The sequence below is a fragment of the Carcharhinus amblyrhynchos genome, chromosome 12 (genome assembly GCF_965287045.1).
Source record: "Carcharhinus amblyrhynchos chromosome 12, sCarAmb.v2.hapA, whole genome shotgun sequence".
Taxonomy (NCBI): Eukaryota; Metazoa; Chordata; class Chondrichthyes; order Carcharhiniformes; family Carcharhinidae; genus Carcharhinus; species Carcharhinus amblyrhynchos.
This window is the reverse complement of record NC_137335.1, coordinates 36,124,146-36,150,465: the sequence shown is the minus strand read 5'-3', so window position 1 is coordinate 36,150,465 and position 26,320 is coordinate 36,124,146. Positions and strand designations below refer to the sequence as shown.

At 41.1% G+C, this 26,320-nt stretch overlaps 1 protein-coding gene across 4 annotated transcripts in view; it reads right to left on the bottom strand.

The window, feature by feature from the left end:
* The window catches only part of usp34 (ubiquitin specific peptidase 34), a 290,233-nt gene that overhangs the window by 190,266 nt on the left and 73,647 nt on the right, over window positions 1–26,320 (bottom strand). For all 4 annotated transcript variants that reach the window (XM_080200367.1, XM_080200368.1, XM_080200369.1 and 1 more), the window contains exons 6-10: window positions 8,482–8,549; window positions 8,143–8,335; window positions 1,003–1,064; window positions 721–802; window positions 493–585 (exon numbers count right to left, since the gene is read on the bottom strand). In XM_080200367.1, the coding sequence (XP_080056493.1) occupies window positions 493–585; window positions 721–802; window positions 1,003–1,064; window positions 8,143–8,335; window positions 8,482–8,549 (498 nt within the window). The remainder of the gene's footprint in view (window positions 1–492; window positions 586–720; window positions 803–1,002; window positions 1,065–8,142; window positions 8,336–8,481; window positions 8,550–26,320) is intronic.

Here is a 26,320-nt window from a genome sequence, read left to right as displayed (position 1 = left end):
TTTACTATTTCCAATTATAATGAGAACTCATCGTTATCAAGGTTCTAGGTTACATCAACAACATGGGTACAGAAAAATCATGTAGTACGGCTAACAAGTGGATAAGGGAGATCCAAGGCCCTTGCTGGTTTCTGAGGTATATCCTAGCAGGTTTGCAACATTGTAGAAGGGTCCAGACAGATGCAGATATGTACAAGAGTTGGAGGAACAGGAAATAGGCAACATATTCTAAAATTAAAATATTACCTGTACAATTTTGTTTGTCTCTTAGTAATTTTGGCATTTATCTAGTGGTTCCATTTGACATAAATAATAAAATTAAAACATTACTTGTGCAAATTACTTTCTTCAGAAATACTCTCCAAAGAAATGACAAAGGGTCATTTTTGTTTTATCTTAAAAAAAATTACACTGTGACATTTATATTATACATTACCCCCTATGGTTTAAGCAACAATTGTCAGCAAAGCAACGAATTTAGTTTATTAGTACCTGTGCTGCCGCCCAAATACAGTCTATATGCTGTGTGCTAAGTCTTCCTTCTGCAGCCAGAAAGTTCAGGATGACTTGGCATTGTTTGATGATCTGCAAATCAATAATGCAAAATTTGAGAAAGGCAAAAACAAATTTTGCAAGCTTTTCAGTGGGTGGGCGGGGGGTTGGTGGTGGGAGAAGAGAGAAAAAAGAGAGACAGTGGAAGAAAGACTGTTCCACACAAACCTCAATGTGCAAATTTGGTCCAAAGATATGTTCAACAACACTATTATGAATTAGCCAGTCTGCTAGTTCTTTTGCAATTGACCTACGTGACAGAAAAAAAGGGAAGAAGTTTACACAAAAAGTTCTCTTTCTTCATCCTATTATCCCACTTGCCCAGTACTGCATCGTTGGTTTTCTTTCAAGAGGTTCAGGGACATTTGGTTAGAAAAGCATCATAATTCCTTTACCCCACATTTGAGCTTAAGAGTCATCTCTAATAAAAGTTAAAATATCATTACTTACGTTTCAGTGTCTGACACCAAAGATTCATTATTACAAACATCATTGAATGTGTGAAGTTGATTCTGTTGAAAAAAAGGTGGAAATGACTTGACTTGTCTATTTTATAGCCACTTTACATTGACTTGTCAATCAATAACAAGTTTATTGACCAAAGTTCATCAATGAGTACAACTGAGCCAAAGGAAAAGTGACTAAAGTAAGGAAGTTTAGTGGATAACCTGACTAGAAAGCAAAGTATTTATTAAAAAAAAGCAACGCCAAGAAGATGTTTCCCCAATAGGCAGGATTTATCATAGACTGGAATGCATTTTTTAACACGACAGTAGTAATGCAAAATGAACATAAGCAGAGGAAAAACCTCAATTTAGAACTGATTATAGAGAAGCTTTCTATTCCTGCCTCAGCACCACTAATACATTTCATAAAAGTACAGAAGATAAGCAAAAAGAGAAACAAGATCCTGCTTGTATTCTCATTTTAAGAAAATATTTGTATTCCAACTCAGCCAACCTATTCTTCGTAAGTTTGTCAAAAGTATTTTGTCAAAGTATCAAAATGAGGTGGTATTGGGGTCCTTGAGAAACATTAAGGTAAACAAGTCGCCAGGGCCTGATGGGATATACCCCAGAATACAAGGGAATCCAGAGGCAAGGGAGGGAGTTGCTGGGGCCTTGAGAGAAATCTTTGTATCCTCACTGGCTACAGGGAGGTCCCAGAGGATTGGAGAATAGCCAATGTTGTTCCTTTGTTTAAAGAGTAGCAAGAATAATCCAGATAATTACAGGCCGGTGAGCCTTAAGAACATAAGAAATAGGAGCAGGAGTAGGCCATCTAGCCCTTCGAGCCTGCCCCGCCATTCAATAAGATCATGGCTGATCTGAAAGTGGTTCAGTCCCACTTACCCGCCTGCTCCCCATAACTCTTAATTCCCTTATCGATCAGAAATCTATCTACCTGTGACTTAAACATATTCAACAAGGTAGTCTCCACCACTTCAATGGGCAGAGAATTCCAGACATTCACAGAGAATTTCCTCCTCAACTCTGTTCTAAACTGACCCACCCTTATTTTGAGGCTGTATCCTCTAGTTCTTGTTTCCTTTCTAAGTGGAAAGAATCTCTCTGCCTCTACCCTATCTAGCCCCTTCATTATCTTATATGTCTCTATAAGATCACCCCTCAGCCTTCTAAACTCCAACGAGTACAGGCCCAATCTACTCAATCTCTCTTCATAAGCCAACCCCCTCATCTCCAGTATCAACCTGGTGAACCTTCTCTGTAATCCCTCCAAAGTCAATATATCCTTTTGCAAATAAGGGAACCAAAATTGCACACAGTACTCCAGTTGTGGCCTCACCAGTACCTTGTACAGTTGCAGCAAGACCTCCCTGCTTTTATATTCCATCCCCCTCGCGATAAAGGCCAACATTCCATTTGCCTTCCTGATCACTTCCTGCACCTGCACTGAGTTTTTGCGATTCATGCACAAGGACCCCCAGGTCCCTCTGCACAGTAGCATGGATTCATGAAGGGAAAGTCGTGTTTGACGAATTTACTGGATCTTTACAAAGATCTAATGAGTGCGGTTGACAGAGGGGAACTGGTAGATGTGGTGTTTTTAGATTAGTAATTTTTCACCATTTAAATAATAGTTCATTTTACTATTATTCCTTCCAAAGTGGATAACCTCACACTTGCCAATGTTATACTCCATCTGCCAGATCCTCGCCTACTCACTCAGCCTATCCAAATCTCTCTGCAGACTTTCCACATCCTCCATGTAATTCGTTTTCCCACTCATCTTCGTGTCATCAGCAAACTTTGTAACCCTACACTCGGTCCCCCCCTCCAGGTCGTTTACGTATATGGTAAACAGTTGAGGCCCCAGCACCGATCCCTGCAGCACGCCACTAGTCACCAGCTGCCAATCAGAAAAGCACCCATTTATTCCAACTCTCTGCTTCCCGTTAGATAACCAATCCTCAATCCAAACTAACACTTTACCCCCAACTCCGTGTACCTTAATCTTCTGCAGCAACCTTTTGTGAGGCACCTTATGAAACGCCTTCTGGAAATCTAAAAACACCACATTCACCAGTTCCCCTCTGTCAACCGCACTCGTTATATCTTCATAAACATCCAATAAATTCATCAAACACGACTTTCCCTTCATGAATCCATGCTGCATCTGCTTGATCGAACCACTGTTTTCCAGGTGTCCTGCTATTTCTTCTTTAATGATGGATTCCAGCATTTTCCCAACTATGGACGTTAAGCTAAACAGCCTGTAGTTACCCGCCTTTTGTCTACTCCCTTTTTTAAACAGTGGCGTATCTGGACTCTGGGGAAGTGCCGGCTGATTGGAAAACAGATGGTAGCTGTTTCCCAATCAGCCGGCACTTCTCCAGAGTCCAGTGAATTTTGATAAATTACTACTAACACATCTGCTATTACATCTGCCATTTCTTTCAGTACCCTGGGATGCATTCCATCCGGACTCAGGAACTTGTCTACCTTTAGTCCCATTAGTTTACCAAGCACTACCTCTTTAGTAATAATAACCATTTTAAGGGCCTCACTCCCTATAGTCCCACGACCGTTAATGTTCGGTAAGCTGTTTGTGTCCTCTACTGTGATGACCAACACAAAGAACTTGTTTAAGGCCTTAGCCTCTTCTTTGTTTCCCATTATTAAATCCCCCTTCTTGTCTTCTAAAGGTCCAACATTTACTTTAGCCACTCTTTTCCTTTTTATATATTTGTAAAAACTTTTACTATCAGTTTTTAATATTTTGCACCAGTTTAGTTTCATAATCTATCTTTCTTTTCTTTACCACGTTCTTAGTCGTTTTTTTTTCGTTTTAAAGCTTTCCCAATCTTCTAATTCCCCACTAGTTTTGGTCACTCTGTACGCATCAGTTTTTAATTTAATACTCTCCTTTATTTCCTTCGTTATCCACGGCTGGTTATCCCTTTGCTTACATTCCTTCTTTAATCACTGGAATATATTTTTGCTGAGTACTGATAAAAATCTCCTTAAAAATCCTCCACTGTTCTACCAACTAGTCTGCACTCCCAGTTCACATTAGCCAATTCTGCCCTCATCTTATCGTACTCCCCTCTGTTCAAGCAGAGGACACTGGTTTGGGACCCTATTTTCTCACCCTCTATCTGTATTAGAAATTCAACCATATTGTGATCACTCATCCCAAGAGGATCCCTCAAGAAGATTTTTAATTCTACCTGTCTCATTACACAGGGCTAGATCCAAGATAACTTGCTCCCTCATAGGTTCTGTAACATACTGTTCGAGGAAACTATCCCGACAGCATTCTAAGATCTCTTCCTCAAGTCCATCGCGTCCGACTTGAGTCGACCAATCAATATGCAGGTTAAAATCCCCCATGATTATTTTTATTAACTGAACTACCCCGCCTCCTTTTTCTTCCTGTCTATCCTTCCTAAATGTCTGATACCCCTGGATATTCAGTTCCCAGTCCTGGTCACCCTGCAACCACGTGTCTGTAACGGCCACTAGGTTATACCAGATTATATCAGATTATATACTAGATTATATCAGATGGTACTGATTCTTGCCATCAACTCATTCATTTTGTTTCAAATGCTTCATGCGTTCGGGTAAAGTGTCTTTATGCCGGCCTTTATCTGGACCCGATTTGTTGAAACGCTACTAACTTCTCCTGAGCCCTCTACTCCTTTAACTAGCTGAATGTCCTCAACATTAACCTGCACTTGTATCCTCTCCTTTACCTTTGATTTTGTAATTCCCCATACCCCTGAACCTTCCCCCCCCGCCCCACCATTTAGTTTAAGGCCCTATCTACCTGAAGCCTAAATCAGTGGTAGAGAAATTATTGGATAGGATTCTTCGAGACAGGATTTATTCCCACTTGGAAATAAGTGGACATATTAGTGAGAGGCATTGGTGAACTTCATTAGTGTGAAGTTCATGTCTCACGAACTTGATCGAGTTTTTTGTGGCACAGATGATTGATGAGGGTAGGGCAATGGGTGGTACCTACATGGACTTCAGAAAGGACTTTGACAAGGTCCCTCATGGCAGGCTGGTGTAGAGGGTGAAGTCACATGGGATCAGAGGGAAGCTGAAAAGGTGGATACAAAACTGGTTCGGTCAAAGAAGACAAAGGGTAGCACTGGAAGAGTGCATTTCTGAATGGAGGGATGTGCCAAGTGGCATTCCTCAGGGATCAATGCTGGGACCTTTGCTGTTTCTAATATATATCTATAAATGATTTGGAGGAAAACATAATTGGTTTGATTGGTAAGTTTGCAGATGATACAAAGATTGATGGATTTGCAGAAAGCAAAGAGGACCATCAGAGGATACAGATTGGTTGGGGACTTGGGCAGAGAGATGGTAAATGGAATTTAATCCAGACAAATACGAGGTAATGTATTTTGGAAGATCTAATACAGATAGGAAATATACAGTACATGGCAGAACCTTAGGAGTATTGATAAGCAAAGAGATCTGGGTGTATAGGTACACAGGTCACTGAAAGTGGCAATGCAGGTGGAAAAGGTAGTCAAGAAGTCATACGGCATGCTTGCCTTCATCGGCTGGGTCACTGAGTTTAAAAATTGATTAGTCATGTTGCAGCGTTATAGAACCTTAGTTAGGTCGCACTTGGAATATACTGTTCAATTCTGGTTGCCACACTACCAGAAGGACGTGGAGGCTTTGGAGAGGGTACAGAAAAGATTTACCAGGATGTTGCCTGGTATGGAGGGCATTAGCTATGAAGCTTGGTTTGTTCTCACTGGAACGACGGAAGTTGAGAGACGACCTGATAAAAGTCTACAAGGTTATGAGAGGCATGGACAGAGTGGGTAGTCAGAAGCCTTTTTCCCAGGGTGGAAGAGTCAATTACTAGGAGACACAGGTTTAAGGTGCAAGGGCAAGGTTTAAAGGAGATGTGCGAGGTAGATTTTTTTTTATACAGAGTAATGGGTGCGTGCAACTCGTTGCCGGAGGAGGTAGTGGAAGCGGATACAATAGTGACTTTTAAGGGGCGTCTTGACAAATACATGAATAGGATGAGAATAGAGGGATATAGTCCCCAGAAGGATAGGAGGTTTTAGTTAAGTTGGGCAGCATGATCGGTGCAAGCTTGGAAGTTGAAGGGCCTGTTCCTGTGCTGTAATTTCCTTTGTTCTGTTAGTCAGCTTTAATACTTCAAAACAGAATAGGTATTACACAAATCTCTTAACATCTAATTTTTTTTTTACTTACAAGTAAACATAAATTTAAAGTTTGGGAAGCACTTAAGTTGGAGTGCATGACAACTCATTACGTCCACTAAACAGTCAAATTAAAAGCAAATTTCTGGGAGGTTCTCTTACTCATCTGCCGTAACCCTTCATATTTGATTTGAGAAACCCTAGAAAAACCAGAATAAGCACTATTTATGCTGTTATTCCAGGGTTTACCCGCCTTTTCCACTGAATACGTTGAACAAGCAGAAGAACCGCCACAGTAATTCACTCTCATTAAGTTTAAAATAATACATCTGCATTTACTTAATTGACATTAGAAACAGAAATGATTTGAGAATATTAATGTAGGAAATTAGAACAGGTTTAAATACAGCTTGTCAGTAACAATAAACTACAATTGTATATTGAAAATAATAAATGATTTGGATTCTGAAATCAGAAGTAAAATTTCAAAATTTGTGGACAATACTTAGACAATGTTTAATTAATACTGCATAAGACTAACAAAATGCAAAGACATTAATGAACTTTCAGAAAGGGCACATATTGGCAAATTCATTTCAACACAGGCAAGTATGAAGTCGCGCAATTTGGTGGGAAAAATAAGGCCACATACTGCTTGGAAAATAGCAGAGTAAATGGGATGGAGGAACAAAGGAATTTAGGGATACAAATATGCAAAAATAATAAAAGTAGCAACAGAGAACAATAAAGCAACAAAATAATGGAGCTAATTTCTAGAGTTGAAAAGCAGAGAATCTATGTTAAACCTATACAGAACTTCAGTTACAGCATACTCCAAAGACTGCACACAGTTCAGGTCACCACATTATAAAAAGGATATGAAAACACTGGAGAGGGTGCAAAAAAGATTCACAAAGATGATAGCTGAATGAAGAGAATGTACTCATCAGGGAAGGCTAAGCTGGGGATCTTTACTCCAGAAAAAAGGCTGAAGAGTGAGCCATTGAGGTCTTTAAGATTATGAAGAGGTTTGAAAGAGTAAATGAAGATGTTTGTGTGTGTGGAAGAAACCAAAATATGAAAGTAAGCACAAATAAATCCAATGAGGAATTCAGGAGAACCTTCTACCCACAGTGGGTAGAACGCAAAACTCCATAAGACCATAAGATATAGGAGCAGAATTAAGCCATTCAATCATGGCTGATGATTCCCATTCCCATTCTCCTCCCTTCTCCCTGTAACTCTTGATCCCCTTATTGATCAAGAACCTATCTATCTCTCTCTTAAAGATGTCCAATGACCTGGCTCCACAGCCTCTGTGGCAATGAGTTCCACAATTTTACCACCGTCTGGCTGAAGAAATTCCTCCTCATCTCATTTTTAAAGGAGCATCCTTTAACACTGAGGTTGTGCCCTCGAGTTCTAGTCTCTCCCACCAGTGGAAACATCCTCTCCATGTCCACTCTATCTAGATTTGCCAATCTAAATATTTTGTAAGTTTCAAAAAATCCTCCCCTTATCCTTCTAAACTTGATCGAGTATAGACCCAGACTCCTCAACCACTCCTCATATGACAAATAAACTCATTTCCACAGAACATAATCGAGGCGAATAACATAAAAGCATTTGAGTGGAAGCTAGATAAACATGAATGGAGAAAGGATTGGATTGAGTTAAATGGGGTGGGGTGGAATGGCTGTAGAGGTTCGTATGGAGCACAAACACCTGCATGAACCCATGAGACTGAAAGGCCTGTATCTGTGATATAGTTCCTAAGCAATTCTAAATGAAAGCATTTTTTTTTTAAATAGCAGATTTGGAGACTATAATAAAATGCAGCAACTGCCCAAAATCACTTGTAGGTCACAAAGAAATCAGTTTTCAGCGAACAAATTGATATTTACGAGTTGACAACTTACTGTAATCTGACTCAGTCCAGCCAACCTCATAGTTAGAGTTGGTGACATGAAATACTTGAATGCAAGATCCAAACTTTCTTTGTCAAAACACAGTGCCGTATCCAAGGGTTCCTTAACCGTACTCCACATTAAATCTGCCATATTGCGTGCAGCACTTTGTCGCAATTCCTGGTCTGAAAGTTTACACAAATACCTGGATTTGAACATGTAAAAGAAATACAAGATATTATTTTGTTGAATAAAACCTTGTATTTTTCCAAATAAAACTATGTTAATGAAATATTCGAAAGGTCAACTATAAATATAAAAGCTATCCTAAGTATTAATCTCATCACTCACCTTATAACATAAGTTCTAAAGGGTATAACATGCTGCATAACAGCAGGGATGTGTAACCATATCCTGATCTGCAACATAAACAAAACACACTGTTAAAATTCAGTAACAAATCCTTCCTTAAAAGTACAATATTATTTTGCAAACACATTGGTACTCTCCCACATTAAAAACATTAACTGTCACTTTCAACAACAAATAAGATCAGTTAAGGACTTTTGAAAGTGCAAAAAAATCATAGGCCAGCACATGTCTCAGAAAGGCAACAAACAACATCAGCTGTTAATTAAGACTTAGTCTTTCCCATTTAACCAGTTATTTTGTGCAGGTTATTGCAAGAGCAAGATGGAAACTACATGGTGCCCTTGGCAGAGCATCAGAGCTGACCAAGAAAAGATCTGATCTGATAGCATAAGTGAAGACACATCTCCTGATCCAATTAAGATTATTACAAAGAGGGGAAAAAAGCAAAAAAGTGGAGGACCTGATGAAACAAGGGTTAGCAGCAACTCAATGATACCATGCAAGAGGCCCTTCAGCCTATCGTCTACTGTTAACAACAAACACACAATCCCATTTACCAGCACTTCGCCCATAGCCTTGAATGTTAAGGCGTGCCAAATACTCATCCAGATACTTTTTAAAGGATGAAAAACAACTTGCCTCCACCACCCTCCCAAACTGCACATTTCAAACCATCATCACCCTCTGGGTAAAAAAGTTTTTCCTCATATGCCACCGCCCCCCCTACACCTCTGTCCTTCACCTTGAAAATGTGTCCCTCAAGACAGATCCTTCAACTAAGGGGAACAGCTGCTCCCTATACGTTCTGCTCATGCCCCTCAATCAGGCCACCTCTCAAGTCTTCTCTGCTCCAATGAAAACAACCCAAGCCTGTCCAACCTCTTCTTAACTTAAATGTTCCACCCCACACAGCACCTTGGTGAACCTCCTCTGCACCCGCTCCGGTACAAATCACATCTTTTCTATCATGTGGCAAACAGAACTGTACTCTGGCTGTGGCCTCACCGAAGTTCTATACAACTCCAACATGACTTCCCTGCTTTTGTAACCTATGCCTCAATTGATCAAGGCAAGTATACAATATGCCTTTTCCACCACCCTACTGACATGTCCTTCCATCTTCAGAGAACTATGGACAAGCATGTCACGGTCACTTTGTTCCACAGAACTTCCTAGTGTCATGCCATTCACTGAATACTTGTCAAATTACTCCTTCCAAAGCATATCATCTCACATTTTTCAGGGTTAAATTCCATCTGCCAGTTATCTGCCCATTTGACCATTCCGTGTATATCTTCTCGTAACCAAAGACGCTCAATCTCACTGTTAACCACTTAGCCAATTTTTGTGTCATTCGCAAACTTACTAATCCTATCCCCCTACATAGTCATCTATGTTGTTCATATAAATGATGAATAATAGAAGACCCAACACAAATCCCTGTGGTACACCACTGGCTTCCAGTCACTAAGGAGTCTTTTGTCATCACCCTCTGTCTTCTACAACTGAGCCAACTGAGTCCACTTTATCAAATTACCCTGTATCCCATCTGCATTTGACTTCCTTACAAGTCTCCCAATGTGGGACCGTGTCAAAAGCTTTGCTGAAATCCATATAAACTATATCAAGTGTGTTACCTTCAACTACACACCTGGTTATTTCCTCAAAAAATTCAATCTAATTTGTTAGGCATGACCTTCGTCTGACAAAGCCATGCTAACTATCCTTGATCAAGCCTTGCCTTTCCAAGTGGAGATGGATACTCTTCTTCAGAATTTTCTCCAATAGCTTCCCAACCACTGACATGCAACTTACTGGTCTGGTTTCCCTCTACAACCCTTCTTTAATAATGGCCATAGTTCAAAAAACAAAGACTAAAAATGTTAAAAAGACAAGATAAAGACACCATCTGAATGCACTGAGCATTCTCAATAATATAGATTAATTAACAGTGCAAATAGATGTAAACAGGTAAGATACGATTGCACTTCCAGAGACATGGCTTCAGGGTGACAAAGGCTCGGAACTGAATATCCAAGGATATTTGATATTAAGGAAGGACAAGCAAAAAGGAGGCGGGATGGTGTTATTAAAGGATTAAATCAGTGCAATAGCTAAAAGATATTGGCTCAGAAAATCAAGATTCGTCTTAATGAATCCAAAAAGCAACAAGGGGGCAGAAACTGAGTTTTCTATTGGCCTCCAAACAGTAGTGATATTGTAGGGGATGTTATTAAGCAAGAAATTTGAGGTGCATGTAACAAGGGTGCTACAGTAATCATGGGTGACTTTAATCTACATACAGACAGGGAAAACCAAATTAATAATGCTGCGGCAGATGATTTCTGCCGCATATAAGATGTATTTTTAGACAAATACATCAAGGAATGGAAACGGGAACTGGCTACACTGGATTTGGTATTGCACAATGTGATGGGGTTAATTAATAATCTTGTTGTGCAGGGTCCTTTAGGAAAGAGTGACTAGAAAAGAATTCTTTATTAGCATGGAAAGTGAAGTACCCAATCAGAAACTAGGTTCCCAAATCTAAGCGAAGGAAACTATAACGGTATGAGGGGAGAGTTGGCTACAATATATTCAGGAACTTCATTCAAAGGAATGATGGTGGATAGGCAATGGCTAATATTTAGAGGAATGAATGCAGGTACTGCAGTTATAGATTCCTTTCTGGCACAAAAATCGCAACACGAAAAGTAGCCCAATGAAGGCTACCAAAATAAATTAAGAATATTATTAGATCCAAAGATGAATCATAAAATTGCTAAATAAAGTCACAAGTCCAAGTATTGGAAGTACTTTAGTATTCAGCAAAGGAGGACAAACAGATTGATCAAGGAGAGCAAAAATAGAGTATAGAGTAAACTTGTCAGGAACATAAAAGCAGACTGTAAAAGCTTCTCTTAAATTGTAAAAACTCCCTCAAACTGAAACAAGAGAATTTACAATGGAGAAATGGAAACAGCAGAGCAATTAAATGACTACTTTCTTTTGCCCTTCATGAAAGACGACAAAACAAAAACCCAGAAATGCTGGATAACCAGGGTCCAACGAGAAGGAGGAATTGAAGGAAATTTGTGTTCGTAAAAAATAATGCAAGAAATTCATGGAACTGAAAGCCAATAAATCCCAAAGGCCTCATTATCTACATCAGGCTACTAAAAGGGTAGTATCCGCGGAAATTGTGGATGCCTTGATTGTCTCTGGAATTCTCTGCCCGTTGAAGTGGTGGAGGCTGCCTCGCTAAATATTTTTAAGACGCGGGTTGATGGGTTTTTGATAAGAGAGGGGATTAAGGGTTATGGGGAGAGGGTGGGAAACTGGAACTGAGCCACGACAGATCAGCCATGATCTTACTGAATGGCGGGGCAGGCTCGAAGGGCTAGGTGGCCTACTCCTGCTCCTATTTCTTATGTTCTTATGTTATCTTTCAAGGTTCTATAGATTACAGAAGAGCCCCAGCAGATTGGAGGGGACAAATGAGGGAGGGAGGGAGAAAAACAGGGAATTACTGGCTGATTAGCCTAAATAGTAGGGAAAGTGTTTATTATAAAGAATTCATTATAAAGAATGTGATAACAGGGCATTTAGAAAATATCAACTGGGTTAAACGAAGTCAACATGAATTTATGAAAGGGAAATCATGTTGGGGACCTTCGCCAATATCCAATGAACTCATACCTTGTTTCTCTTGAGATCGCAGATAAAGCTTTCAGTATTTTAAAATCTGCCTTTATTCAAGCTATAGCAGGGACGTCTGCCTCCACAAGCTGATGTACAAACATTTTGAGTGATACATTGCTTGAGCATCTTACATTTAATTTGCATGTAGAACCATAGAACCCCAACCGTGCAGGAGGAGAATATTCGGCCCATCGAGTCTGCACAGACATTTCATCCAGGCCCAGTCCATATTCCCCCCGCCATACTATCCCCATAACCCTGTACATTTGCCATGACCAGTCCAGCTAACCTACACAACTTTGGACATATACGAATCACAAGTATACATTTCTTCTAAAGTCACTGATAACCATTTACAAAAAGTTCTGATTACTTAATTTAGGTGAATATAGTTAATCAGTTGCAGCCTCAATATACTTGCCCAATTATAATAATTAATTACTAACAAAACATGCCCACATGGCTACATCATTCAAACCTGCTGCTATGACTATCCCCTTGTGGTTATGAGCCTTCGCATTCTCTTGTGTCTTTTTCAGCTTGTTTGTACAGCCCATCTGTAACTGTGGGAACATCACAGAAACACCTCCAGAGCAGCTGCCCAGGGAACTGTGCTGTATTCAATTCACAGGGGAACCCTGCTGCACTCAGTGATTTTAACCCCTTCGATGTCTAACAAACCTACTGCAATTTGTTGAGGACATAACTAGTAGAATAGATAAGGGAGAATCAGTGGTGTGGTGCATTTGGACTTTCAGAAAGCTTTTGATAAAGTCTCACATAGAAATTTAGTGTACAAAATTAAAGTACATGGGATTGGGGGTAATATATTAAGCATGGATTGAGAATTTAGAAATAAATGGGTCTCTTTCAGAGTGGTAGGCAGTGACTAGTGAGGTAATGCAGAGATCAGTGCTTGGACACCAACTATATGCACCACAATATAAACCAATAATATAGAAAAGAAACAAATATTTCCAAATTTGCTGACAACACAAATTAGGTGGGAATGTGAGTGGTGAGAAGAATGCAAAGAGACTTCAAGGCGACTTAGACAAGTTGAGTGGGCAAACGCATAGCAGATACAGTATAATGTTATCCACAGAATGGCAGAGTATTATTTAAATGGCAATAGATTGGGAAATACTAATGTACAAGGTTGCCCTCATATACTTGTCACTGAAAACAAGCATGCAGATGCAGCAAGCAGTTAGAAAAGCAAATGGTATGTTAGCCTTCATTACAAGAGGATTTGAGTACAAGAGCAAGGATGTCTTACTACAGCTATACAAGGACTTGGCAAGACCACATCTGGGGTCTCCTTACTCAAGAATTTTTGATTTATTGTCACATGTATTAACATAGTGAAGAGTATTGCTTCTTGCTTGCTATACAGACAAAATATACCATACATAAAGAAGGAAATGAGAGTAGTATTACAGTCATAGCTAGCGTGTAGAAAAAGCTCAACTTAATGCAAAGTAAGCCCATTCAAAAGTCTGACAGCAGCACAGAAGAAGCTGTTCTTGAGTCGGTTGGTACGTGACCCAAGACTGTATATCTTTTTCTCGAAGAAAGAAGTGAAAGAAAGAGAATGTCCGAGGTGCATGGGGTCCTTAAATTATGCTAGCTGCTTTGCCGAGGCAGCAGGAAGTTGAGTCAATGGACAGGAGGCTTGTTTGCATGATGGATTGGGCTACATTCATGACCTTTTGTACCTTCTTGCCATCTTGGACAGAGCAGAAGCCATACCAAACTGTGATATAACCAGAAAGAATGCTTTCTATGGTGCATCTGTAAAAGTTGGTCAGAGTCGTAGCTGATGTGCCAAATTTCCTTGGTTTTCAGAGAAAATTGGTGGGGTTCCTTAACTATAGTGTCAGCAGAGAGTGACCAGGACAGGTTGTTGGTGATCTGGAACCTAAAAACTTGAAGCTCTTGCCCCTTTCTGCTTTGTCCCCATTGATATAGAAGGGGCATGTTCTCCTTTATGTTTCCTGAAATCAATGACAATCTCCTTCATTTTGTTGACATTGAGGGACATTATTATAGCCATACCAGTTCCTCTGTCTCGTCACTGTTTGAGGTCCAACCCATTATGGTGGTGTCATCAGCAAACTTGAAAATCAAATTGGGGGGGGAATTTGACCACACTGTCATGGATGCACAAGAAATACAGTAAGGGACTGAGGGCACAACTTGTGGGGCACCGGTGTTGAGGATGATCGTAGAGGAGTTGTTGTTGCCTATCCTTACTGGTTGCAGAGGGAGAAGTCAAGGCCAAGGTCACAGAGTTTGGAGAGGAGTTTCATGAGAATAATAGTGTTGAAGGCTGAGCTGTAGTCAATAAATAGGCATCTGACATAAGCGTTCTTATTATCTACATGTTCCAGGGTTGAGTGTAGGGCCAGGGAAATGGCGACTGCTGTGGACCTGTTGCGGCGATAGGCAAACGGTAGTGGATCCAGGCAGTCCAGGAGGCTGGAACTGATTCATGCCTTTTGAAGCACTTCACAATGATGATGTCAGAGCCATTGGCCTATAGTCATTAAGGCACACTGCTTCGTTTTTCTTAGGTATGGGATGATGGTCCCCTTCTTGAAGCAAATTGGGACCTCCGACTGTTGAAAAGAGAGGTTGAAGATGTCTGTGAATACCCCCACCAGCTGATCCACACAGGATCTGAGTGCACATCCAAGAAAGGATATACTTGTCATAAAAGAAGTGCAGCAAGAGTTCATCAGCTTGATTTTTGACATGGCAGGATTGTCATACAAGGATAGTCTGAGTCAACTAGGCCTGTATTCCCTGGAGTTTAGAAGAGGGAATCTCTGAAACATAAAATTCTGACAAGGCTGGATGCAGAGAGGATGTTTCAGTGGCTGGGTAGTCTGGAACAAGTGGTCATAGTCTCAGGATATGGAGCAGATGATTTATAACTGAGATGAGAGATTACTTCATTTAGAGGATGGTGAACCTCTGTAATCCTCTACTACAGAAGGCTATAGAGGCGAAGTCACTGAATACATTTAACGTGGAGTTAGAATTTCACACACTAAAGGAATCAGGGGTATGGGAAGAGGGCAGGAATATGGCATTGAGATACAGTATCATATTGAATGGAGGAGCATGTTTGAGATGCCAAATTCCTGCTCTTATTTTATCCACAGAATGACCCAGTATTATTTAAATGGTGACAGGTTGGGAAATGTTGAGGTACAAAAGGTGGCCTTGGACCAGTCACCATGTGTCTATGATCTGTATGTGAAATGATGCTTATTGAAGAAAAGTTGGTTTTGGAACTTTTAATAAAAAAGCACCACAGAGCAATTTTAAAAAGCAGTGTTCAATTAATGTTGTTTATTGATACTTGTATCATAATTATTTTAGTTAATTATTGCTGCTGCCCTTAAATCATGGATTCAGAAATCAGTTGGAATAGTTTCAGTCACATTACAACTTTGCTCCCAGAGTAGAAAATGCCTGATAGCCTATATTTAAAATTTTCAACTAATCGTCACACCAATTATGCTACAATAAAAGTTCACTGTCAATTTTGTGTGTCCATTTGTGTGCTTTCCTTGTTTTCTAAATAATTGAGCTACCTTAACCTCTATAGCCATGGGGTGACACAAACTATTGCTCCAGGAACATCTAGATTTTAAGCCTCCACTTTGGCAAATGCCACAAGCATAACATCTTCTTGCTTGAGAACAGTCTTTTTGACAGGAAGAAATTATATTGTGCACAGCATATCGCCATAATCCTCACCACTTTGTTCGGTGAGCACAGGCCTACCCATTGTGTTCAGACAGTGGAAGCTTGGGTTCACTGCCACTACCATGCTCTCCACTACTTACTATGTGTGCAGGCATACCTTTCATTATTGACTAATCAAGAGGGAGTCAGAGGCAAGGCATCACCACTCAAGATCCATCAGGATACTTGTCACACTCTGGTGACAGGATCATCTCAATTTCTTGAGTGAGCTCCATTGACATCTGTAATCCAGTTGGGCATCACAAAGGCTCATCTCACTTCACAAACGGTACTCTTTCCTGTTGATGATGCTTCATACATGGATTCTACCAAGATTCCCTACCGTTTGGAGAATCCAATAATCCTGCAGAATGTCAAAGGTTTCACCCTATGCCATGCTGAGGACATATCACAGGTAATGAAGTCAGAAGCCTTGCAGAACGTGATGTAACCACTGATTGCAGACTTTTAATGCATCTGGGTAATAGTCACTGAATTGCTTAACTGAAATGACCATCATGCATAAAGTGAAGGTGCAGTTCTCTTCACTGACCACCAAGACCCTGTGAGCATTAGAATGTGTCTTAAAGTCCCATTTTATCATTTCTAGCTGACTGCATTCTTATTAAAGTGCAGCTTCCCGTGGAAGTGTCTTCCTACATGTGCTCTAGGATAGATAATTGCCAGTCCCAGCAAGCCTCTTGGCATGGTGCCTGACTTGTTGTTTCATACTGTATAGTAATTACACCAATAATGGGAAACCTCCTGAAAAGGGCAATTTTTTTCCCCTCTTTTCATTGTCTGACAGGCCTCTTTAAATACTTGCAGAGTTGCAATGTCATATAAATGTGAACAGACCTGACATCCTGGGTCTCAGTCATTTCTACCAAAGAGTGGAGAGCAGCGGCAGAAAATCATTGGCAGCTTAAAGCTCAACTTTAAATAAAGGCCTAGATATAGATGGACCTTAAATAGTGTCAAATTAGTTTGTTCATCAACTTCAGACAAGCCCCAACTTTCTGTGGTGAGTTTAAGTATCAAATTTTTTGAAGTAACAAGTCTCTCATCATGGTCCATATGAAGAGTGTCATTATACCAACATATTTCTTTAATGATAATACTTAATATTTTCTTTACTTTTCTAGTTGGCTAATTACCAGTTGCTAAAATTTTGTCATGGCCTATTTGAAAGAATTACACTAAAAAGCGGAAATTTTTGGTGATGTGCTAAAATCAGTAAAGAAAAGCACTGCAGCACAAATGTAGTTGGTTCAGTATCCCAACCGTTCAATTCCCCAGGGTTAGATTTGTAAACTGTCCCAGTCCTTTGGTGGAAACAGAAGAGATTTGTATTTCTAGAGTGGATGTGAGGAAGTGGATGAAAGAGAAGCTTTATGAAGGACTGTGCACCATTCTAAAATGCTGTGAAGATGTTTCTGAATAGGAAACAAGTCAGTTACAATAAGGAAATAATCCACGGATAGATAGGTTGTTGACAGACAGGGGAATTAAGGGTTATGGGGAGAAAGTGGGAAAGTGGAACTGATCCACTTCAGATCAGCCATGATCTTATATTGAATGGTGGGGCAGGTTCGAAGGGCTAGATGGCCTACTCCTACTCCTATTTCTTATATTCTTATGAATGGTTTAAGTGTCACTGCCAGATTTCTTGGGAGGGCAATTATTTTGCTTCTGCAGTTTTAAAAACTTGGGCTTAACTACAGACTCATTCAGCATTTTTCAATTGATTTTTATATCACCTCTGCAAAAGAATTGAGATTCTCTTAGTCACAGCTAAAGACATGATACAGCTGTTTGCTCAAGTCTCACACTTGTCATCTTCCTCCACTTCTATCTCATTCAACATCCTTCATTTAATACATTCATACAAGCTGTTGTCCTTCACCTTTTGTAAGCTAAGAACCAACAAGATAACAATCTGAGGTGTGTCAGGAACAGTTGAACCAAGAAGCACTCAGGTTACGTAGGTAGACAAAACAGCAGTTTGAAGCAGTCGAGGTGGAAAGGCAAGTTGTTTTCACCTTTCATGCTGAATTTGCAACAACCTATTCTGCCACCACCCATCAAAAGAAAAAACAGAAAACAAACAAATACGCAAAGCTGATCAGTAACACCAAGTCTGCAATAAATAGGAAGGACAAGAAAACCAAAGCAGCATGCCAAACAGAAAGGTTAGTTTTCTGCATACCAGGAACCACAAAACCAGTGGTAGAGAAGCAGCTGAAAACTTGGGCAAAAAGGGCAACTGAAAATGCCAATATTTACAGAAAGTACCTGATACAGAATTTGAAAACCACATTTTATGTTTATGTTCAATTCATTAATGCTGGGAGATTGTTTTCAGTGATTGAGGAATCTAAAATACAGGGAGATGATCTCAAGATAAGAGGACAATCATTTGGGACTGAGATAAGGAGAAATTTCTTCACTCAAAAGGATTGTGATACTCCGGAATTCTCTATCCTAGAAGGTTATGGATACTGCACTGTTGAATGCATTTAAGGCTTGGGATAAACTGATTTTTTCATCTCAGGGATTAAAGGATACAGGCAGCAGACAGAAAAATGGAGTTGAAGCCCAAGACCTTCATTTAATACATTCATACAAGCTGTTGAGTCTGCAGAAGGATCTAGATAGGCTGGGCGAATGGGCCAGGAAATGGCAAATGGAATTTAATGTTGGCAAGTGTGAGGTGGTCCACTTTGGTAGGAAGAATGGTAGGAAGGACTATTACTTACGGGGCGAAAAACTGCAGCACGCGACGGTGCAGAGGGACCTCGGGGTCCTGGTGCATGAGTCGCAAAAACCCAGCTTGCAGGTGGTCAGGAAGGCAAATGGGATGCTGGCCTTCATAGCGAGGGGGATTGAATATAAAAGTAGGGAGGTCTTGCTGCGGCTGTATAGGGCATTGGTGAGGCCGCAGCTGGAGTACTGTGTGCAGTTTTGGGCGCCGCACCTGCGCAAAGATATTTTGGCCTTGGAGGGAGTGCAGAGGAGGTTTACTAGGCTGATACCGGAGTTGAGGGGGTTGAGCTATGAGGAGAGGCTGAATAAACTGGGCTTGTACTCGTTACAGTTTAGAAGAATGAGGGGAGATCTCATTGAGACGTATAAGATGATGAATGGGATGGATAGGATAGAGGTGGAGAGACTCTTCCCGCTCAAAAAAGACAGTAGGACTAGGGGGCACAGCCTCAAGATAAAAGGGGGGCGGTTTAGAACGGAGTTGAGGAGGAACTTCTTCACTCAAAGGGTGGTGAATCTCTGGAATTCTCTACCCGTTGAAGTGGTGGAGGCTGCCTCGCGAAATATTTTTAAGACGCGGGTTGATGGGTTTTTGATAAGAGAGGGGATTAAGGGTTATGGGGAGAAAGCGGGAAAGTGGAACTGAGCAGCGACAGATCAGCCATGATCTTATTGAATGGCGGGGCAGGCTCGAAGGGCTAGATGGCCTACTCCTGCTCCTATTTCTTAATGTTCTTATGTTCTTATGACCAGCAATGGTGGTGTTGAATGCACAGCAGGTTGATCAGGCTGTATGGTCTACTTATGAAACTTAGCCTCTTCAAAAGAAATAGTCATTAGTAGTCTGCCACTGTACTGCTCTGCCATTTTCATATTGGAGGCATTGCAAAATATTTTCAGGTGACCGTCAATATTTAAGCAGCAGCAGCAGCTGTCAGTGATCTGATTCCCAAGGTAACTGTCATATCCGGCTTTGAATCGTCTCTGCAATGGAATTTCAAGCTCATTGTGTTTTGCATCAGGTGTTCTAAAATGTCAACTTAAAAGAGTACCCAACTTCTTCAGTGGTCTACCTGATAGCTTCTGCTGATAATTTATCTTGCAATTTACATCTACATAGTATTGTTAGCAAAATGTCAGTGCTTCACAGGGAAGTTAATAAAATTCAACACCAAATTACAGGTCACTTGCGCAAAGATTTCAGAGAGATAGGTTATTGGGAGTATCTTCAAGAACAAAAAGTAGAAGAGGATACAGAGTTTGGGAATTCCAGAGATTAGGAGCAAAGCAGCTGGTGGAGCAATGAAAATCAGGGAGATTTAAGAGCTCAGAACTGGAAGAGCATAGGGATCTTGGAGGATTATACAGAATTTAGAAGAATGAGAGGAGATCTGATGGGGTATCATAGAATCCCTACAATGCAGTAGGAGGCCATTCAGTCCATCAAGTCTGCACTGACCACAATTCCATCCACTCCTATTCCCGTAAGCCCACATAGTTACCCTGCTAATCGCTGACACTAGGGTCCATTTAGCATGGCCAATGTACATAACCCACATATCTTTGGAGCGTAGGAGGAAATCAGTGCACCTAGAGGAAAACCACACAAACGTAGGGAGAATGTGCAAACTCCACACAGACACTGACCCAAGGCCAGAATTGAACCTAGATTCCTGGCACTGCGAGGAAGCAGTGCTGACCACTGTGCCAGTATATATGATAAAAGGTACTGGCAAACGTAGAGCGAATGCTTACTTTTCTGGGGCTAACTAGAATAAGAGTTGATTGTTTTAAATCTGCTACCCCTTATCCTAATACTGAGATGAAGAGATACTACTTCTCTCAAAGGGTAGTGAATCTGTGGAATTCACTACTCTAAAGTGTGTGGGATGCCAGAACATTTAGTAAATTTAAGGAGCAGATAGACATGTTTTTAATTAGTAACAGGTTGAATGGTTATGGAGAATGGGCAGGAAAGTAGAGTTCAGGTAGAGACAAGATCACCTATGATCGTATTGAATGGTACAGCAGGCTTGAAGTGCTGCTCTTAAACTTGCACTCAACCACAATCTATAGCTTTATTGCCTGTCATACCCCAACTCTCAGACCATTACCACCAAGCAAGGGGATCAATCCTGGTTCAATGAAGAATGCAGGTGGGCAGGCCAGGAGCATCACCAGGCATACCTAAAATTGAGGTGCCAACTTGGTAAAAATACAACACAGGACCACTAGCATATCAGACAGTAAAGCAGCATGTAATAGACAAAGCTAAGCAATTCCACAATAAACATATCAAATTCAAGTTCTGCAGTCCTGCCACATCTAGTCATGAATGGTGGCGGTGGACAATTAAACAACTCACTGGGGGAGGCTCCACAAATATCCCCATCCACAAGCAGCATTTGACCAAGTGTGAAATCAAGGAGCCATAACAAAATTGGAGTCAACGGAATTCAGGTGGAAAATTTTCCACTGACTGGATCATAGTACAAAGGCTGGTTGTGGTTGTTGTCAGTCAATCATCTTAGTGCAGGGCATCGCTACAAGAGCTCCTCAGAGTAATGTCCTAAGCCCAATCATCTTCAGCTGCTTCATCACGCATTTCCTGGCCATAAGGTCAGAAGTGGGAATGTTTGTGGACAGCTGCACAATGTACAGTACCATTCGCAGCTCCTCAAACACTGAAGGAAATCTATGTCCAAGTGCAGCAAGACCTGAACAATATCCAGGCTTGGTCTGTCAAGAGGCAAGTAATATCCATGCCATTCATGTGCCAGACAATAACCATTGTCACCAAGATTTAATTTATTGACACATGTATTAGGATACAATAAATCGTTTCTTGTGTGCTATAGAGACAAAAAACATTCTGTTCATAGGAGAGAAGGAAAGGAGAGGATGCAGAATATAGTGTTGCAATTACAGATAGGGTAAAGAGAAAGAATATATACGATAGGGCCATTCAAAAGTCTGATAGCAACAGGGAAGAAGCTGTTCTTGAGAAGTTGATTTTTTGAGTTGGTACTTTTGTATATTTTTTCCGAAGAAGGTGAAAGAGAGCTTGCCGACGGTGCGTAAGGTCCTTGATTATGCTGGCTGCTTTTCCAAGGCAACAGGAAATGTAGATGGAGTCAATGGATGAGTGGTTGGTTTGTATGAGGACTGGGTTACATTCACAACCCTTTGTAGTTCCTTGTGGTCTTTGTCAGCAAGAGCCACACCTAGCTGTGATACATCCGGAAAGGATGCCTTCTATGGTGCATCTGTAGAAATTGCTAAATCGTGTTAGACATGCCGAATTTCCTTAGCCTCCTGAGAAAGAATCTAACCACCGTCCCTTGACATTCACTAGCATTAACATCATCAAAATCCCCACTATCAATATTCTAGGCACTACCATTGATCAAAAACTGAACTTGATAGGCTATATAAATAGTATGGCTACAAGAGCAACTCAGAATCTAGGAATCATGCGGCAGGTACCTCAGCTCCTCATTCCTCAAAGCGTGTCAACAAGGCACTACAAGGCACACATCAGGTGTGTGATGGCATACCTCCATTTGCCTGAATGAACTTCTGGAGTGTTCCAACACTCACGAAGCTTGACACCATTCACAACAAAGCAATCCATTTGATTGGCATCCCACCCAAAAATATTCGTCCCTCCATCGCCAACACATAATGGCAGCGATGTGCAAAATCTATAAGATGCACTATACGGCAAGTCCAGAAATAAGCACGTACTGTTTTAAAATTAGGGGTCATCCTTATAGGGCAGAGATGAAGAGATTGTGCAACTTTGGAGCACTCTGCCCAGAAGGCGGTGGAAGCAGGATCACTGAATATTTATGGCAGAGGTAAATTGATTCTTAATGGGCAAGGGAATCAAAAGTTAACGTGGGAAGGTGAAGCATGTGGAACTCAACACAAAGAGATCAGCGATGACCTTACTGAATGGCACAGCAGGCTCAAGGGCCAAGTGGCCTACCTCTGCTCTACTTCGTATGTTTGCAGCAATTCACCAAGACTCCTTTGACAATTTCTTTCAAACCTTTAACCACTACCATCTAGAAGGATATGGCAGCAGACCATCTGGGAACACCACCACCTGAAAGTTGTCCAAATAGAATGATGTTTCTTCACTGGGTCAAAATCCTGGAACTCCCTCCTTAACAGCACCGAGAGTGTACCAACATCACACTGACTGCAGCAGTTCAAGAAGCCAACTCACCACCATCTTCTCATGGGTAATGAGAAATGGACAATAAATGCTGGCATAGCCAGGTAATGCCTTCACCCATGAATGAATAAGAAGCTTCAGAGGGCAATAAGAATTCACTACACTGTTTGGAACAGTCATGTGTTTGTCAGAGTACGTAGGTCCCTGAAGGACATAAAAATGAATCAGATGTATTAGTCTTCTTGGTAATTTCCCTGGTGCTATTATACAAATTAGTAATTCAATTAAATTCACAATTTATGAGTTATGCTTTTTTAGCACTATAACCAGTAGGTCACTGTACCCTCTACTATTGTTGGAAAATGCAGTTAGACAAATAAATACATGGTAATTCTGAAATCCCACACTCCCATTGCAAATAACCAATCATGTTATGAGTTACATGAAGAATGAGTGAATTACTGGCAGGCTGCCAATATTTATGGAGCTCTACCCTAGTTTAAAAAGAATTTACAGGGAAACGGGAATAAAATTTTAAACAAACATCAGCAAACAACATTTTATCTATATTCCTTCCAAAACAGAATTTCAGAGACAAAGAAAACACATCCTACTTATGCAAAATTATAGAATATTTTGTTCCACCAACTCTTTGCCTTTAAATTCCAATCATGTTATGGGCCATGAACAAAACGACATCACTTGCTGACTTCTTCTCCCAAAGACATATTATACACAAGACTGCAACATCTAATAACTAACCCATCTGTAAAGTCTAAGCAAGCAGTTAGACAGGTATAAAGCCAACCAACCCTTTGCCCTCACTGACAAATTAAAGATCAACTGAATTTTACTCAAAATCTGCTAACCACAGCTGTGTGTGTTTGGCTTTCTCTTAATCACTGTTCTAGCAGTTGCTAAGTAACAAACCAGTACTGTGGACTATCATAATACCTTGCGGATAATATAATCATAGCATTGCCTTACATAGTTCAATCAGCAGTGCTTTCTTTCAAAAATCAATTTTGTGTTCACTTTCAATTGCAGACTTGCAGCCTATTTTTGGAGTACTAGCTTAGCCTGTGTTTACTTCAGAAGATCTCACTTCACTATGAACTTAAGACTATCAATTCAAGTACTCAAAATTCCAGTGACACAGAAATTTTACCAAATAATCAGCAAGGGCAGGAAAGCTTTATTTGAAATGGGTTACAAAGCCAGAGGACTATCAGAGGATACTACAGGATACGGATCAGTTGGAGACTTGGGCAGAGAGATGGCAGATAGAGTTTAATCCGGACAAATGTGAGGGAATGCATTTTGGAAGGTCTAATACATATAGGAAATATACAGTAAATGGCAGAACTTTAAGAATATTGATAGACAAAGGGATCTGGGTGTGATAGGTACACAGGTCACTGAAAGTGATGAGGCGGGTAGAATTAGGGACCTTGTGAAGGATCCTCTTGGGAAGAGTGATCATTGTATGGTGGAGTTTCTGATGCAGATGGAGGAGGAGAAAGTGGGTTCCCGGACATGTGTCCTTTGTTTGAACAGAGGGGAGTATGGTAGGATGAGAGAGGAATTGGCGAATGTTGGTTGGCGGAGTGCATTGGAAGGTAGGTCTGCTGAGGAACAGTGGAGGATCTTTAAGGAGATCTTTCTTGGTGCTCAGCAGAAATTTATTCCAATGGTTAAAAAGGATCGTAGGAGGAGAGATAATCAGCCGTGGATAACGAAGGAGGTAAAGGATAGTGTTAAATTAAAAGCGGATGCGTTTAGAGTAGCTAAGAGTAGTAGGCGAGAAGAGGATTGGGAGAGGTTTAAATGTCAACAAAGAATGACAAAAAGGTTGATAAAGAAGAGTAGGATAAACTATGAAGCTGGGCTAGCGCTTAATATAAAAAAGGATAGCAACAGTTTTTATAAATATATAAAAAGGAAGAGGCTGGCTAGGGTGAACGTTGGTCCCTTAGAGGATGAGAGGGGGGACTTAGTGGTAGGGGATGGGGAAATGGCTGAGGCCCTGAATAACTTTTTTGTTTCAGTCTTCACGGAGGAGGACGTGAATAATTTGCCGGGTGTTAGTGATGGAAAGATGGTAGGACTGGAGGGCCTGAATGACATTATTGTTACTAGAGAGGCGGTGCTCGACAGACTGGAGGGACTGATTGTGGACAAGTCCCCAGGACCAGATGGAATGCATCCAAGGGTTCTGAAAGAAATGGCAGAGGTGATAGTGGATGCCTTGGTGATTATTTTCCAAGCGTCGCTGGATTCCGGGGAAGTGCCGGAAGATTGGAAAACGGCTAATGTTACGCCGTTGTTTAAGAAGGGTGGCAGGCAAAAGGCCGGTAATTATAGGCTGGTTAGTTTAACGTCTGTTGTAGGTAAAATGTTAGAATCCGTCATCAAGGAGAAAATAGCGAGGCATCTTGAGGAGAATTGTTTGATATAGCAGACGCAGCACGGTTTCGTTAAGGGGAAGTCGTGTCTGACGAATTTATTGGAGTTCTGTGAGGATGTGTCTAGGGCGGTGGATAGAGGAGGGCCGGTGGATGTGGTGTTTCTTGACTTTCAGAGGGCGTTTGATAAGGCGCCTCACAAGAGGTTATTACAGAAGGAAAGGGGGCATGGAGTTGGGGGTAGGGTGTTAGCGTGGATAGAGGATTGGCTGTCAAATACGAGGCAGAGAGTGGGGGTTAATGGGTGCTATTCGGATTGGCGGTTGGTGACTAGTGGAGTGCCCCAGGGGTCGGTGCTGGGGCCTCAGCTTTTTACCATTTATATAGATGATCTGGAGGAGGGAACCGAGTGTATGGTGTCAAAATTTGCTGATGACACCTGGTGGAACGGCAAATTGTGCGGAGGGTGTGGAGAGTCTGCAGAAGGATCTAGATAGGCTGGACAAATGGGCCAGGAACTGGCAAATGGAATTTAATGTTGGCAAATGTGAGGTTGTCCACTTTGGTAGGAATAATGGTAGGAAGGACTATTACTTACATGGCGAAAAACTGCAGCAGGCGACGGTGCAGAGGGACCTCGGGGTTCTTGTGCATGAGTCGCAAAAACCCAGCCTGCAGGTGCAGCAGGTGGTCAGGAAGGCAAATGGGATGTTGGCCTTCATAGCGAGGGGGATTGAATATAAAAGTAGGGAGGTCTTGCTGCAGCTGTATAGGGCATTGGTGAGGCCGCAGCTGGAGTACTGTGCGCAGTTTTGGTCGCCACACTTACGCAAGGATATTTTGGCCTTGGAGGGAGTGCAGAGGAGGTTTACTAGGCTGATACCGGAGTTGAGGGGGTTGAACTATGAGGAGAGGCTGAATAAATTAGGCTTGTACTCGTTAGAGTTTAGAAGAATGAGGGGAGATCTCATTGAGACGTATAAGATGATGAATGGGATGGATA